This window comes from Armigeres subalbatus, chromosome 1 (assembly GCF_024139115.2).
Source record: "Armigeres subalbatus isolate Guangzhou_Male chromosome 1, GZ_Asu_2, whole genome shotgun sequence".
In the NCBI taxonomy this organism is placed as follows: Eukaryota; Metazoa; Arthropoda; class Insecta; order Diptera; family Culicidae; genus Armigeres; species Armigeres subalbatus.
The window spans coordinates 187,944,573-187,960,427 of NC_085139.1; the positions used below are offsets into that span (position 1 = coordinate 187,944,573).

Sequence of the window (15,855 nt, forward strand, 5' to 3'; positions counted from 1 at the left end):
TCCGCTTCCTCCACTCAATTGCACCATAGACTCATCATGTCGGCCGATTGTAAACAACATTTTCTAAGCTAAAACAACAAAAACAGTCTATTCGTCAGAACCTATCAACGCACTTCGTTAAACGTGACGACGGCAATGATATCTGCCCGCTAGAAATCAACATCACGAAACCTTATCAATTGTATCCAATATCTGTGTAGATATATGTAAGTCTCCAAACCCGAATGGCACTTTATCTTTGATTTCGCAGTGGAAAGACAATAAATTTTCTCCGTTTCATTAAACGGTAGCGCCTCCGAATTCGGATACTTATCGCATCGGTGGATTATGCACTTCTAATTCCTCAGTCTCGAACGTGCAGTCTTTGCTCGGATACCGCCGCGAGTGCGTCGCAATTTATCCTTTTCTGTATCGCGCTGGATTTTCGTTTTTTCCCCATCTGCCAATCTGGCAGAGCCGTTCGAAAAAGTGCTGAAAAATGCCTTCTCCAGGCGACCCAGAAGCTGCGGGGACGGCACAAAGTACGCCCAGTATTCCAACCGTCGTGGTAGAACCTGCGGACGATTCTACACCTAAGCGTGTCATCCTTTACCCAGTACTGGACCTTGAGAATGAGAAGCCGACGGTAGGTGGATTTATGGATCGATTATAATTTATGGTACGTTTTAGTCGGACCGGTCGTTCTAATTGCGAGGAGCACAAGACGAGGAATATGTTTCCCTCATCAGCGATGGTTTTTTTTATTGGTACTGATTTGCAACTTAAATGACACCGAATCAAAGAGACCAACGAGACACGGAACACCTGTTCGGGGTTCTGTTCCATCAAATGGGCGATGAGGCCAAATTAGTGATTGAAGTTCCGGTGCGATGAGCTGGATTTTAACGCTTGAATAGTTACTTTGCATTGTACCATGCCTCCGATAACCATGGAACATACACATACGTGTTTGTACATGGGCAAAGGTTGTCATCTGCCGCCATAAAATCGGAGCGGAAATGCAACTGAATCGAGCTAGGGAACATTACTTCCACTGGGGGGATTGCTTTCAAAGAGCTTCCTTTTGCCCTTCTGAGAGAGGTCTTTTGCCCGTTTGGTTGATTGGTTATGAAATTATGGTCTTGATTGAAATATTCTGCGCCAACCCGTTTTTGTACGGCCTAGTGAAATCAAATGAAATAGGCTACCTATCAAAAAGATAAAAATAGTTCATCATTGTTTTTTTTGCTTCGTCTAAATTTAATCTTGCGTTTATTTGGTAGTTCAACGTTACGGAGACGGATATTTTAGATTTTTTTTTCAAATTCGTTATACAGTTTTTGTAATTCATTCTTACAACTACATCTGCCGCTAACCGCAAGTCGAGCACATCTGACTTTTGGGCGGTTTTGAGTTATAATCGAATTTACTTTATTTTCACGAGTCTTTTGCGTTATGCTATTCGATGCGGGAAGTTTGTTCTGGAAAAGTGGAAAAAATACCAAGTCAAAATGTTTCATATGGAAAAGTAGCCGCAAGTCATCACATCGACTAAAAGTATACACCCTTTGCAAAATATCATTCAAATTGTTCATATTTGTTCAATACATGTACTCAGTGTGCCTCTCAAAAGTTCTATTGAATATTTTTAGGTTTATGATGATATTTGCATTAAGGGATTTTTACTTCTCATTTTGTTTAATTCAGAGAAATCTGGGAGAACCGGGAAAAAGTTGGGAATTGAAAATCACCGGGAATATCGGGAAATATGCGGGAATCTGAATGATCCCCGGGAAAATTTAAAATATATAGGTAAATGCACTATTTGTATACATTAGGGGCAAGCCAGAGTAAACGCGACGAGCGATGCGACGCAACGCGACTCCGTAAAAGAATAACAATCATTATCAACAGGCTGTCAAATTGCACTGTCGCGTTTACTCTGGCTTGCCCCTTAGTGTAGCACTTTCAAATATCTTAAAAGGACATTCAGATATATTCATATTCAGTTTTTTTTTTCAATTTGGTTATGTTTTCCTCGAGAAACCTTCAGAAATTTCTTTGAAAATTCTTTTAGGACTTTTTTTTTGTCTTTATTATCGAGAATTTCAGCCCGAGGCTGGCTTGTCTCGTCTGTTTTAGGATTTCCATCGCAACAAATCCGGAAAAAATCTTCCAACTAAATTTCCTAAAGAATTTCTGCTGACGTTTCGGATATTTTGGAATTTTGTATGAATGTACTGGAGGAATTTCTAAGGAGTAATCCTAGACATGGTGATGGTTGTTTGTGTCTGCTATTCAACATCGCTTTGGAGGGAGTAATACGAAGGGTAAGGATTGACACGAGTGGTACGATTTTCACGAAGTCCGTCCAGTTATTTGGTTTCGCCGACGACATTGGTATCATGGCACGTAACTTTGAGAGGATGGAGGAAGCCTAATCAGACTGAAAAGCGAAGCTAAGCGGATTGGACTAGTCATCAACACGTCAAAGACGAATTACATGATAGGAATAGGCTCAAGAGAGGACAATATAAGCTACCCACCACGAGTTTCTATCGGTGGTGACGAAATCGAGGTGGTTGAAGAATTCGTGTACTTGGGCTCACTGGTGACCGCCGATAACGATACCTGCAGAGAAATTCGGAGACGCATAGTGGCTGGAAATCGTACGTACTTTGGACTCCGCAAAACGCTCCGATCGAATAGAGTTCGCCGCCGTACCAAACTGACTATCAACAAAACGGTAGTTCTCGGACACGAGACCTGGTACGGACACGAGACCTGGACGATGCTCGTGGAGGACCAACGCGCACTGGGAGTTTTCAAAAGGAAAGTGTTGCGTACCATCTATGGTGGAGTGCAGATGGCGGACGGTACGTGGAAGAGGCGAATGAACCACGAGTTGCATCAGCTGTTGGGAGCACCATCCATCGTTCACACCGCAAAAATCGGAAGACTGCGGTGGGCCGGGCACGTAGCCAGAATTTCGGACAATAATTCGGAGAAAATGGTTCTCGACAACGATCCGACGTGAACAAGTAGGCGTGGTGCACAGCGAGCAAGGTGGATCGATTAGGTGGAGAACGATTTGCGGACCCTCCGCAGACTGCGTGGCTGCCATGGACCATGGACGACGTGCAGCCATGGACCGAGCTGAATGGAGACGACTTTTATGTGCAACACAGGCCACTCCGGCCTTAGTCTGGTGATAAATAAATACATCCTAGACATTCTTCCTAGATTTTTTTGGCTTTTATTTGAGGAACTTCCGAAGTAATTGCTGGAATATCCAGAGGATTTTCCGTTGAAATCCCTGGAGGAATGGAAAATGAGGAATTCTTGGCGAAATTTTCTGAGTTATTTCAGATGGAGATTCCCGGGAAATCGAAATCCAATATTCATTGGCCACCCTGTTAATAAGCAACGATATTACCACATACAGTGACCGGCATAATAAAAAGCCCACTAGCCGTTTTTCATACAAAATGGTCAACTTTTGAGATCTAGATCTCGATTGCGTGTGAACCAATTTTGCTGAAAATTTGACCAGAGCTCAGATATAACTTGAATTTCACCATATCTGAGTTTCGACCATATTTATTCACAGGGTAAAAAATTATTGCGGTAATACAAGAAAGAATTTTTTGGCAAAAATTTATTTTTTAAATATCTTGAATTCTATAGGTTCTAAACTAATGACTTATTCGGTAAAAACGCGTATTTTGGCAATACAAAAAAGTTTGCGGAATATACTTGTACACTAAGAGTTGTAGTTTTCAAAATATTAAAAAATCATTTTTTTTTCCAAAAAATCGTTTTGGTATTACCGCGATAATTTTTTACCCTATGAATCAATACGGTCGAAACTTAGGTGTGGTAAAATTCAAGTTATATCTGGTCCAATTTCCAGCAAAATTGGTGCTACTACTACTACTACTACTACTACTACTACTACTACTACTACTACTAGGCTGATGGAACGATAACTTTTTGGGGGGATCCTTCCCAGGCTTCCGGATGAGGATGACTTGCGCTGACTTCTAGGACGATGAGAAGTAGCTGAGCCGGAGACACTGATTAGAGATCAGCGAGAGGTGCTCAAAAAACGGAGCTCTCATGTGTTTGAGCTCGAGATTCAGGATGCTGTCGAAGCCTGGGACCATCGTCTTCTTCGATGATTTGATATAGGCCGTCAATTCGCCGGCTGAGATCTCCAACTCCTCCGAGAAGTCGTTGGGAATCAAATGGATGTTGTTTAGCAAGCAACCGTCAATGCTTCGTGTGGACTGACGATGTTCTGTCCAGGATTGTGTGAGCTGACGAAGTGACGACCTATTTCAGCGACCTTCTCTGCAGGAGCCATTATTGTCCAGTGGGATCAAATGTGGAATGGGCCGAGGTTTGGATTTCAGTATTTTGGTCATTTTCCAGAACGGCTTAGCATAATTTGGGAGAGTGCGGATCTTTTTCGAGAAATCGTTATTTTTCAGGTCCGCCATTCTGGCCTGGATAATTCTTGTGATTCGATTGCAGCGTGCCTTAAGCTCAGGCAGTCCAGTACGCTGAAACTGCCTGCGAGTGACATTCCGCAATCGAATCAAATCTTTGGTGAGTGTATCGATGTTTAGGGAGTTGCTTACCTGCCGGGCCGTCGGGACATGCTGCTCTCTGGCCACTGAGATTGCCTCTTCGATGGTGCACAGCTGGCGGTCGTTACTTTCCGGCGTCTTTGGACGCACCTGGTAATCGATGGTGTTGTCGACGCACTGCAGGAACCGTTGCCAGTTCAATCGATGATAGTTCCTTCTGGAGAGTTGGTGTCGGCTGATCGAAGAGCCGATTTCGGCCACCACCGAATAGTGATCGGAGCTCAGTTCCTGATAGACGACCGGCTGCGATATTTGGTTATCCATGTTCGTGATGAACAGATCGAGCGTCGAATGTACCCCGGATCTGCTCAAACGTGTGGGTGAGTCCGGGATCAGGATGGTGTAATGGCCTTCTTCTAGATCGCTACTCCAGATCATGCCGTTCCGATTGTTTCTTTAGTATCCCCTGGCTTGATGTCTTGCATTCAGATCGCCGACGATGTAGTTTGACGATGTCTCTGCGGAGGACGGCCGATTTCCCATCGATCTCCTTGGCTTCCGATGAGCAGTATGCCACGATGAGGGTGAAAACGGTCTCGATGAACTTGAGCTGGAGACGTAGCAGACGACAATTGATGTTGCTTCTCAGTGCTATGCCTACACTTCCTCTCCTGGAGTTTGGCCAATCAAGTCTCACCACATCACACTCTCCGGAATATATACGCTTCAGATGTGTTCCCGTGATGAACGCCACGTCGATCTCCCTCTCGTCGAGGAAACCAACCAGATCAATAGTTTTGCTTTCAAGTAAGCAAGCGATCCAATTGACCAGACCCACCCTAAGAACCATTTTCGATGACGAACTTGCCCAGGGTGAAGATCTGGTCGAAGAGTGTTGCACCCGCGTAGTCGCGATGACAGTTGTGTGAAAATTTCAACTAGCTGCTCTGATGAGTAGAACGGTGGGTCACCTTCAGCCAGAAGGGGCTCGTTGTCCTAACGACGGAATCCAGGGGAAGGAAGTAGGGGACACTGGTTGGGAGCCGATGGTACTTGGGTATCGGGTGTCGCGGATGGAACCGATGCAGTGGCAGCAACAATCCGTTTGTTTGGCTGTAGCGGCGGAAGTACCGGGACCGGGACCGGTTGACGAGGAGGCGTAATGGCCGGAAAGTTCCTCTCACTCAGCGCCGGAGGTGGAGCTGCTCGACGCATAGGCTGATTTTCGGTGGTAGCCCTCTTCCGGATCTCCACGAACTCGGCGCGCTTGGGACAGTCCTTCGTAGTGGCCCGATGTTTTTCGCCACAGTTGGCGTACTTTGGATTGGCCACCTCCATCTTGTATCGCACTCATACGTCGGGTGCAGTTCGCCACACTTGTTGCAGCGCGCGGCCATGTGGAAATTTCCGGTGCCATGCCAGAAGTTGAAATATTTCGTGCACTGCGGTATAGCACCCAGCCGACGACGGATTATTACTCCGATCAGCTTCAGGTCCTTGAAGGAAATGGAGCCATGCTGGTCTTGTCGTGGCGAGCGATTTTGTGCACGGCGATAGGGTTGAGTCCACTGCTTTCTAGCTCGGTGATAAGCTCTTCCTCCTTCATATCGTGGAGCCCTCGCAGCAAACCCTTGAGGGGCTTCGTGCCGGGGAGGTCATGAGTGTCAAACTCATTCTTGTGGACCTGTAGGAACTCCACGATAGATTTGTGGTGATCTGGATTGGCAGGCATCACCTTGACTCCCTAACTGCAAAATCGGAACGTGCACTTGAGTGCGAGAACACGTTGCTTTGTAAAAGCTGCTTGGAGGGGTAAGGGGCAGGGGCAGTGCGCTTAGGCACTTAGGGGACCGAATCGGCCACCGAGTCACCCGTGACGGGTCCTGGAGAAAATTACGCCAACGAGAAAAACACTTGGAAAAAATGCGCGAGCAAAAAAAAAACGTGCGTACGTGCTGCTGGCTCGAACTGGAATGTCACTGTACAGGAAAATAGAGCAGCTTTCTTGTATGCAATGGAGTAAGCCCATTTGTCCCGCCCCTTTGTTTATCATTAACCGTGAAATTATTATATTAACCCATAACGGCTGACGCAGGGGCAGGGCTTACTTTGTTGTTTACAAGAAAGCTGCTTCTCGCGCGTATGGGTATACGAGACGGCCAGTAAGTTGGGGTTGCAGAACCGTCTTCGAAACATTGAACGGTATCTACCCAAGGATCTCAGAACAGTTGATGGTTCCTTCGATGACGTCGAAGATAAATAAGCGTTGCAATTTTATCCACCTGACGGTAATGATTCTAAACTTATCAATTGGCACCGTTCAGAATATGTAGGGAGATTATTTCGGTCATTCCAAGGAAGCAGCCGCAGAGCAAATCTAACAAACTTTTTCTGGACGCGTTCGACGGAAAGTATGTGTGAGACATGGTACGCAGTCCAAACTGGAGCAGTATACAATATACGCTACGATCCAGCGTGCAATAAAACGGTTTCAGTGCGTATACGTCAGTGAATTCGTGTTGTCGACCTTTGCATAACTTGAATAACTCTTTCGGGATTCAATTTGTTAGGCTTTATCTCATTTAATTTATTCAGACTAAGGCCGAAGTGGCCTGTGCGGTATATAAGAGTCTTATCCATTCGGCTCGGTCCATGGCTACACTTCGCCAACCACGCAGTCTACGGAGGGTTCGCAAGTCATCTTCCACCTGATCGATTCACCTTGCCCGCTGCGCACCTCGCCTTCTTGTGCCCGTCGGATCTTTGTCGAGAACCATTTTCACCGGGTTATTGTCCGACATTCTGGCTACGTGCCTGGCCCACCGCAGTCGTCCGATTTTCGCGACGTGAACGATGGATGGTTCTCCCAACAGCTGATGCAACTTGTGCAATTCAACATCGCGCATATTTGTCACCCATCATGTTTGCACTGCTGCACTCGCGAGGAAGGTGGGATCGACTGCCCGCGAATGTGTATACTCACGATGACTGACAGGATCTGTCATTTGACACATGCATGCTAGGCCTGTTTATGATAATAGGCCTGTCCAATGCCACTCATCTCCCCTCTTCTCCAAAAAAAAGCATTAACCCTTTTCTTCTGTATGAAAAAAATAGCACCTACGACATATTATGTATCATCCGGTTACGCTCTCATCATGATACAAAAGCATCTTGCAGCAAACAATCATTCACGGCACTCCATTGTATTGCGTGCATCTCATTTCATAATCGAAGAACACACTTAAATGGTGGCTCACATAAATATGGGAAACCACTCTCAAGGAACTTTCATGCAGTGGGCGTCTCGACTCGCAATTGTACTCACAACTCGTGAAGTGACATTTCACGTGTACTACAAATCACTACCACTATTTCTGCTTTTTTCGAACACACGTCCAATGCACTGTGCATTCACATTTGTGAAACAACCAGCAACAAAAACCAGATACCGTAACTAAAAAAAAGGTCGATGAACAGCTCCAAATCATGGCCGAATATCTAATACCAGTTAAATCAATCCTCTTGTGTACCTGTGACATTTCGGATCCACAACAGCAAACTACTTGTAGGTCATCGACCATCGCTAAGCAAGAGACTCTTGCTTGACTGAACTGTGATCACTCCGATCAACAATAACACCGTTCTTCTTGCGGGCGTCCCACCAACGCAGAGGAAGAAACACTTGAATGCGGGCGTCCCACCACGCAGAATTGTGATCATTCCGATCCACAATAACATCGTTCTTCTTGCGGGCGTCCCACCAACGCAGAGGAAGAAACACTTGAATGCGGGCGTCCCACCACGCAGAATTGTGATCATTCTGATCAACAATAACACCATTCTTCTTGCGGGCGTCCCACCAACGCAGAGGAAGAAACACTTGAATGCGGGCGTCCCACCACGCAGAATTGTGATCATTCTGATTCACAATAACACCATTCTTCTTGTGGGCGTCCCACCAACGCAGAGGAAGAAACACTTGAATGCGGGCGTCCCACCACGCAGAATTGTGATCACTCCGATCCAAAATAACACCATTCTTCTTGCGGGCGTCCCACCAACGCAGAGGAAGAAACATTTGAATGCGGGCGTCCCACCACGCAGAATTGTGGTCATTCTGATCCACAATAACACCATTCTTCTTGCGGAATGCGAATATTCACCGCGCAGCACTGTGATTCATCTTCAGCTATACCAATCAAGCTCTCTTTATTGAACTCTGTCGCTCCCCTAGACAACGCATGCGAAAACGATTCTTCCTTTTCATAGTTTTGTCTTTTATTCTTCTTCTTATTACAGTTGACCGACTTTTCATAGCGCTATAAGTGTTTCCAATTCGCGAAAGTGTTTTTATGTTTCACAATGGTTTTCATATCAAAGTAAAACACATTCATAACTATAAAATATCAGGCATCACGGTTATATTCGAATACTCTTCAAAAGGGTGAAATCTTCGATAGTCAAAGGTAAATCAGAATATTGTATTCAAGCTGCTAGATACATCTGATAGTTCGTGGTAGCGTTTGGCTGAATGCAGATGACATTACATTTTCTCTTCGCAAGTCCCATCACAAATTGCACCTTAAATTTTCCCAAAGGATAGTTGAAAAACATTCAAAGAGTACCCCGATCTTTCGAAACTTTGCCAACCAAGTAGCCAACACTAGCCATCAACAAATTAGAAACTTTCTGTAACACTTTCCAATCCATTGCACATTCAATGAACTGTACGAATACGTGTTCTTGATAATTCAAACTATTGTAATGAAAAAAACCTTTAAACATTATAACATTTAAATTCAAAATGAACTTGTTTTGAAAATAAAACTCAGAAGTTCTTATTGGTGTATTTAAGTTTATCGCCAATCACACACTTGATTAATCCATTAACAATCAAATCAAATCGGCGAGATCGTATCTAAGAAACTACTTCTCTTAACAAATTGAAAGAGACTGGCAAACAAGCATATCTTTTGCGTTCGCCTATCCGCAAAAATAACTCGGTTTGACATAGTAATTAAGAGAGTTTACAAAAAACTAAAACATAATCGTCACTCTTCTTACCAATGCAAAAAGCTCCGCTGCCTTTACTTTTTCGGCTGCGTCCGAAAATGTTTTTTTTTTCACACGCTTCTATAAACATGATGGGTGACTTTATGCGAAATATGTTTATGCACTCCTGGCAGGATCGCCAAATGTGCAATTCAACATCGCGCATATTTGCCACCCATCATGTTTGCACTGCTGCACTCGCGAGGAAGGTGGGATCGACTGCCCGCGAATGTGTATACTCACGATGACTGACAGGATCTGTCATTTGACACATGCATGCTAGGCCTGTTCATGATAATAGGCCTGTCCAATGCCACACACAACTCGTGGTTCATTCGCCTCTTCCAAGTACCGTCCGCCATCTGCACCCCACTATAGATGGTACGCAGCACTTTCCTTTCGAAAACTCCGAGTGCGCGTTGGTCCTCCACGAGCATCGTCCAGGTCTCGTGTCCGTAGAGGACTACCAGTCTAATGAGCGTTTTGTAGATTGCCAGTTTGGTACGGCGGCTAAATCTATTCGATCAGAGCGTCTTGCGGAGTCCACAGTATGTACGATTTCCAGCCACTATGCGTATCCGAATTTCTCTGCTGGTATCATTTTCGGCAGTCACCAGTGAGCCCTCGATTTCGTCACCACCGATGCCAACTCGCGATGGGTGGCTCACATTGTCTTCTCTTGAACCTCTTCCTATCATGTACTTCGTCTTCGACGTGTTGATGACTAGTCCGATCCGCTTGGCTTCCCTCTTCAGTCTGATGTAGGCTTCCTCCATCTTCTCAAAGTTACGTGCCATAGTATCTATGTCGTCGGCGAAGCCAAATAGCTGGACGGACTTAATGAAAATTGTACCACTCGTGTTAATCCCTGCTCTTCGTATTACCCCCTCCAAAGCGATGTTGAATAGCAGGCACGAAAGACCATCTCCTTCCCGTAACCCTCTGCGGGTTTCGAACGGACTCGAGAATGCCCCTGTAACTCGAACTACGCACATCACCCGATCCATCGTCGCTTTGATCAACCGTGTCAGTTTATCCGGAACCCGTGTTCGTGCATTAGCTGACATAGCTGGTCCCGATCGATTGTATCATATGCGGCTTTGAAGTCAATGAATAGATGATTCGCGGCATTTCTGCAGTACTTGACGAATGGCGAACACCTGGTCCGTGGTGGAGCGTTCGCCCATAAAACCCGCCTGGTACTGCCCCACGAACTCCCTTGCAATTGGTGCTAGTCGACGGCATAAAATTTGGGAGAGTACCTTGTAGGCGTTCAGCAATGTGATTGCGCGGTAGTTGCTACAATCCAGCTTATCGCCCTTTCTGTAGATGGGACACACGACACCTTCCATCCACTCCTGCGGCAAAACTTCCTCCTCCCAAATCTTGGTAATGACCCAGTGCAGCGCTCTAGCCAGTGCCTACCCACCGTGTTTAAATAGCTCTCCTGGTAGTTGGTCAACCCCAGAGGCTTTGTTGTTCTTCAGCCGGCCAATCTCCTCCTGGATTTCCTGGAGATCCGGAGCCGGTAGAATTATGTCCTGCGCGCCATACCGCCATCATCGTCTGCCACATCGCCATTCAGGTGCTCTTCGTAGTGTTGCCACCACCTTTGGATCACCTCACGCTCGTTTGTAAGAAGGTTCCCGTTTATGTCCTTACACATATCAGGCTGGGCACGTGGCCCTTACGTGAACGGTTCAACTTCTCATAGAACTTTCGTGTGTTATTAGCGCGGTACAGTTGCTCCGTCTCTTCACGGTCTCGATCTTTCTGCTGACGCTTTTTCATCCGGAAAGTCGAGTTTTGTCTGTTCCGCGCCTGTTTATATCGTGCCTCGTTCGCCCTCGTGCGGTGTTGCAGCAATCTCGCCCATGCTGCATTCTTCTCTTCTACTAACTGCTCACATTCGCCGTTATATCAGTCGTATCCCTGATCCGGGGGCACCGTGCCAAGTGCAGCGGTTGCGGTGCTACCAATGGCGGATCGAATATCTCTCCAGCCATCTTCAAGAGACGTTGCGCCTAGCTGCTCTTTCGTTGGGAGTGCCACTTCCAGCTGCTTCGCGTATTCTTGGGATAGTCTACCGTCTTTTAGCCGCCCTATATTAAGCCGCGACGTCCGACTTCGACGCGTGTTGTACATCGTCGAGAGTTTTGAGCACAGGCATACTGCAATGAGGTAGTAGTTGGATTCAGTATTCGCACTGCGGTAAGTGCGGACGTTCGTGATTTTTTTTTCTTTATTTGGTAGGCACTCTGTGTTACTTAACCGCTACTGTGCCGAGATCTACTGTAGCATTCTGCTGCAAGAATTCACACAGAATCTATTTTTAGATTTTTCATTATCATTATTGTTGTCGTTGCTTGTCCATCTCATTGTGAGTCCATTGTGTCCGTTTGTCCATGTCGTCTATCCAATGATCGTTGCATTGTTCGGTTGCCATTAATCCGGGTAACGTTGGAGGAATGCCTCCGAGAAGAACAAGTTGTCAGTCGTCATTAGGCAGCCGTGACGGTAAGGCGAGAACCCCATAACGCCAGCGTATGGGCTGCGGATCCGGCGACTGACGAGGGTTTGGTGGAGGGACTGTAGATCGAACCCAGACCATTCGCTTGTAAGGCGAATGTGTAGCCAACTACGCTACGGGACCCCCCGAACGTTCATGATGTCGGAGAAGAATTTACCGTCGATTAGAACGTGGTCGATTTGGTTTTACGTTTCTTGGTTAGGTGATCTCCTTGTGGCCTTGTGGATATTTTTGCGGGGAAAGAAGGTGCTTCGGACTACCATTCCGCGGGAGGCTGCGAAGTTTATGCATCGTTGTCCGTTGTCATTCGATACGGTGTGCCTACTATCCGGTCCGATGATCGGTCTATACATTTCCTCCCTTCCTACCTGTGCGTTCATGTCACCTATGACGATTTTGACGTCCCGCAGTGGGCATCCATCGTATGTCTGCTCCAGCTGTGCGTAGAACGCTTCTTTCTCGTCGTCGGGTCTCGTTGATGATGCTATAGTTGAAGAAACGGCCTTTTATCCTCAGCTTACACATCCTTGCGTTGATTGGCTGCCACCCAATCACGCGTTGGCGCATCTTACCCAGCACTATGAAGCCGGTTCACAGCTCGTTGGTGGGGCCACAGCTTTGGTTGAAGGTAACCGCTCGATGCCCGCTTTTCCACACTTTCTCCCTAGCAGCACACATGTTCCACATAAGTTACTGTAACTCATATGTGACCAGATTTAGACACAATCAAGTTGCTGCAGCTACTTTTGTCTGACTTGTGCTATTCGGGCTGTCCTGTCCAGCAAATCTCAATTCATCGTAGATCATCCTGTCGCAACCTGCGAAACCTAGCGACTTGCAGTTCCATGTTCCAAGCTCCCAATCGTGATCCTTTATTCGTCGCCTAGGTCTTTGCCGATAATATCGAGTCGCATTATTTCTTATATTGTTTGTAATTATTGGTTTTCCAGGCGGCTTATTGGGCCTGCGCAAACCTCATGTCTCTTCGGAGGGCCGTCGTGTCAGGGCTGTTTAGCGTCCCATGTAACACCAGGACTTGGGCTTGTGCGCTTTGAGCGGCACACGGTTGCTTTGGTAGGGCCTACTTGCGGATACATGCAGCTTTTTAAAGGAATTTAACAGGGCCCACTGTCAAACCCCACCACATCCTAGGCAAGCCCCACAACTCGCAGATGGCCTGGGGAGGGATCGTCAAGCCCTTGGACATAGTCCCTGCTGCCCGTGAATTTTATCTCATATTTCGATATTAATCAATAAGAAAATTCCTAAGAAAACAATATCTGAACCAGAATCAAGTGCATGTGCTTTATGTTTTAATAACCACCTTAAATTGTCCAACGTCTACCTTGTGGTCGTATAATGTACACAATTCTCCTGATTTTTTTTCATGAGCGCTCAGGTTTAATTAAGTATACAGACCTATGTCACAATACGGCGCTATCAATATTTATCTTAAGACAGCTTAGACTGATTTATCATTATTTTTCGCTTTTTTCTTTCTTTCCGTACAGCATAGTTCAGCTGTCGCACCTCGAGCGGAATTGGGTATTCCCAGCGCTAATGATACCTTCGATCCAACTCACACACCAACAATATCGTACCGAAAACGACCCATCTCAGTAGTTTCCAATGGTAAAGCTCCAGTGATGCAGCGAGCGGTTTCCTATCAGCCCTCGATGGGGGGGCACTCCCATCGATCCCATGGATCATCCTCGGCCAACGAGCACTTGGTCCCACCACCGTCCACGCCTGAGGAGAAAAAGAAGTTCACCCTCCGATATATGGCCGTAGTAACGGCAATCAGTTACACATTATTTCTGATCGTATTTGGCATAATTGCTTTTGTGACAGATGCCGTAGAAAACAATAAGCGCTATCCTCTTGCTGAGGTGTTCGGGTTGTATATGGTTTCAGTTGGAATTATCTACTTCGTATTTTTATATGTCAATATACGAATACACGTGCATAGGACCCAAAAGGCTATCGAAGAGCTGGAACGAAGGCAGCAAGCCTACGATGAAATGATGGCCAGGACGTCGACGCAGTTTAACCACGGTCCTTTGGCACTGAACCTCGATGCTCCGCAGAAGAATACAGCCCACGACTGGAACCTACCCAAACTTCAACCAGTACCTCATCGATACTGCTTTGTCAGTGGAAGACATGGAGAGTTTATTTACCTCAAGCTGGGAGCGACTTGGTTCTGCTTTGGATTGCTGATCCATTCGATACTTTTACTATCGTACCAAGGAATTTTGATGAACAGCACCGATGGAAAATGGGCCGCTTGTGCATCGAATGTCACAATTGCGTTGGAGGTGCTGTTCCTATGTTATTGCTTATTTTTGGTTTTCTTTTTTTGGAAGTACGCAAACGTGGTGATCAACCATTATCGAGGATTGGCACGGTTTGGCTTAATGCACGCCATTGGAACAGCTCTGGCCTTCTGGATTTACACAATTGTTCGAGAAACTGCCTTGGCAATCAGAATAAAGCAATTGTACGAAAATGATGATGCCGTGAGCGTTATAGAACGGGCTTTTCTTATTTGTCCAGGACCGGAAGACCTGAACGATATTTTGGTGACGTTTTCGCCGTATCTGTATCCGTTTGTGATTGAGTTCAACATTTTGATCGTGGGTTTGCTGTACATGATCTATTCGAACATCAATCACTGTCCCAAGAAATTGTCAGTCAAAGGACACGCTGGCCATGGGCATGGACATGGTCATGGCAGTCAACGAAGTGTACACTCTGAGGACCAGGATAGTGTTTGCTCGGATGTGCAGGATAATTCCATCGATCACGATTCGGAGGTGAAAGGAAAAATGGTTATCTACGGCGATTGTCACGCTTCAAGCCGAGGATTATTTGCTGGACTGTTGCTGATTGTGGCAACCGTTGTCGTTATGATTCTGTTTCACATAGCAGCCAGAGATGAGTAAGTACAAAAAATATATTTTATTTTTATTCTGATTCACATTGGACCGCATACTGTGGGCCGTGAAAAAAAAGCAACCAAAATAAAATTTTGTCTCCTACCATAATCTAATCCAAACTATAGATACTACATATACAAAAACGCGAAATTCGATCCCCGAACATACAAAACATCAAGCAACTCTGAATGCGCAACACTGTTCCTAGCAACAATATTCAGACTGCTTTTGTTGAAGTAGCTCATATATGACTGAATTTAGTTGTATATGAGTAATAGGAAATTGTTTACAGCATGCTCTGGGAGAAGAAATTCCTCAAAAGCTCTTGGAAGAAGAACTCCTTAGAAGGTCTGCGGAAGAAAATTCCCAGAATACTTGGAGAAGGAATTCGCACATGTCCCCAGTTTTCTCGGAGGAGAAATTCCTTAAAATGCCTTAAGCAGGAATTCCACTGAACTGCTGGGGGAAGAATTCTCTCTTGCAAAGTAATTTTCGAGAATGGCTGTATGGAGGTGGAATTTTCCCGGTGAAGGAAAATCTTAGAACTTTTGGAGAATGTGTGCTCAAAATTCCGGGAAAAGAAATTTCTCAAAATAAATGAGGGAGGATTTTCTGAAAATAAGAAACATCTGTAATGGTTATCGTAAATTCCTTAGAATTCTTTGATGAAGAATTCTGTACTTCAGATACTTCAGACAAAAATGCGTAATAGCAAATGTATTACAATTCAAATAAAAACTTATTGATAAACTTTTGATAA

The 15,855-nt window shown here is 45.5% G+C and overlaps 1 protein-coding gene across 1 annotated transcript in view; it reads left to right on the top strand.

The window, feature by feature from the left end:
- The first annotated feature begins 383 nt into the window (after positions 1-383).
- Positions 384-15,855, top strand: part of LOC134209210 (proton channel OtopLc-like) — a 35,596-nt gene continuing 20,124 nt past the window's right edge. The window contains exons 1-2 of the mRNA XM_062685204.1: positions 384-625; positions 13,668-15,097. Coding sequence (XP_062541188.1) covers positions 479-625; positions 13,668-15,097 — 1,577 coding nt within the window. The 5' untranslated portion in view covers positions 384-478. The remainder of the gene's footprint in view (positions 626-13,667; positions 15,098-15,855) is intronic.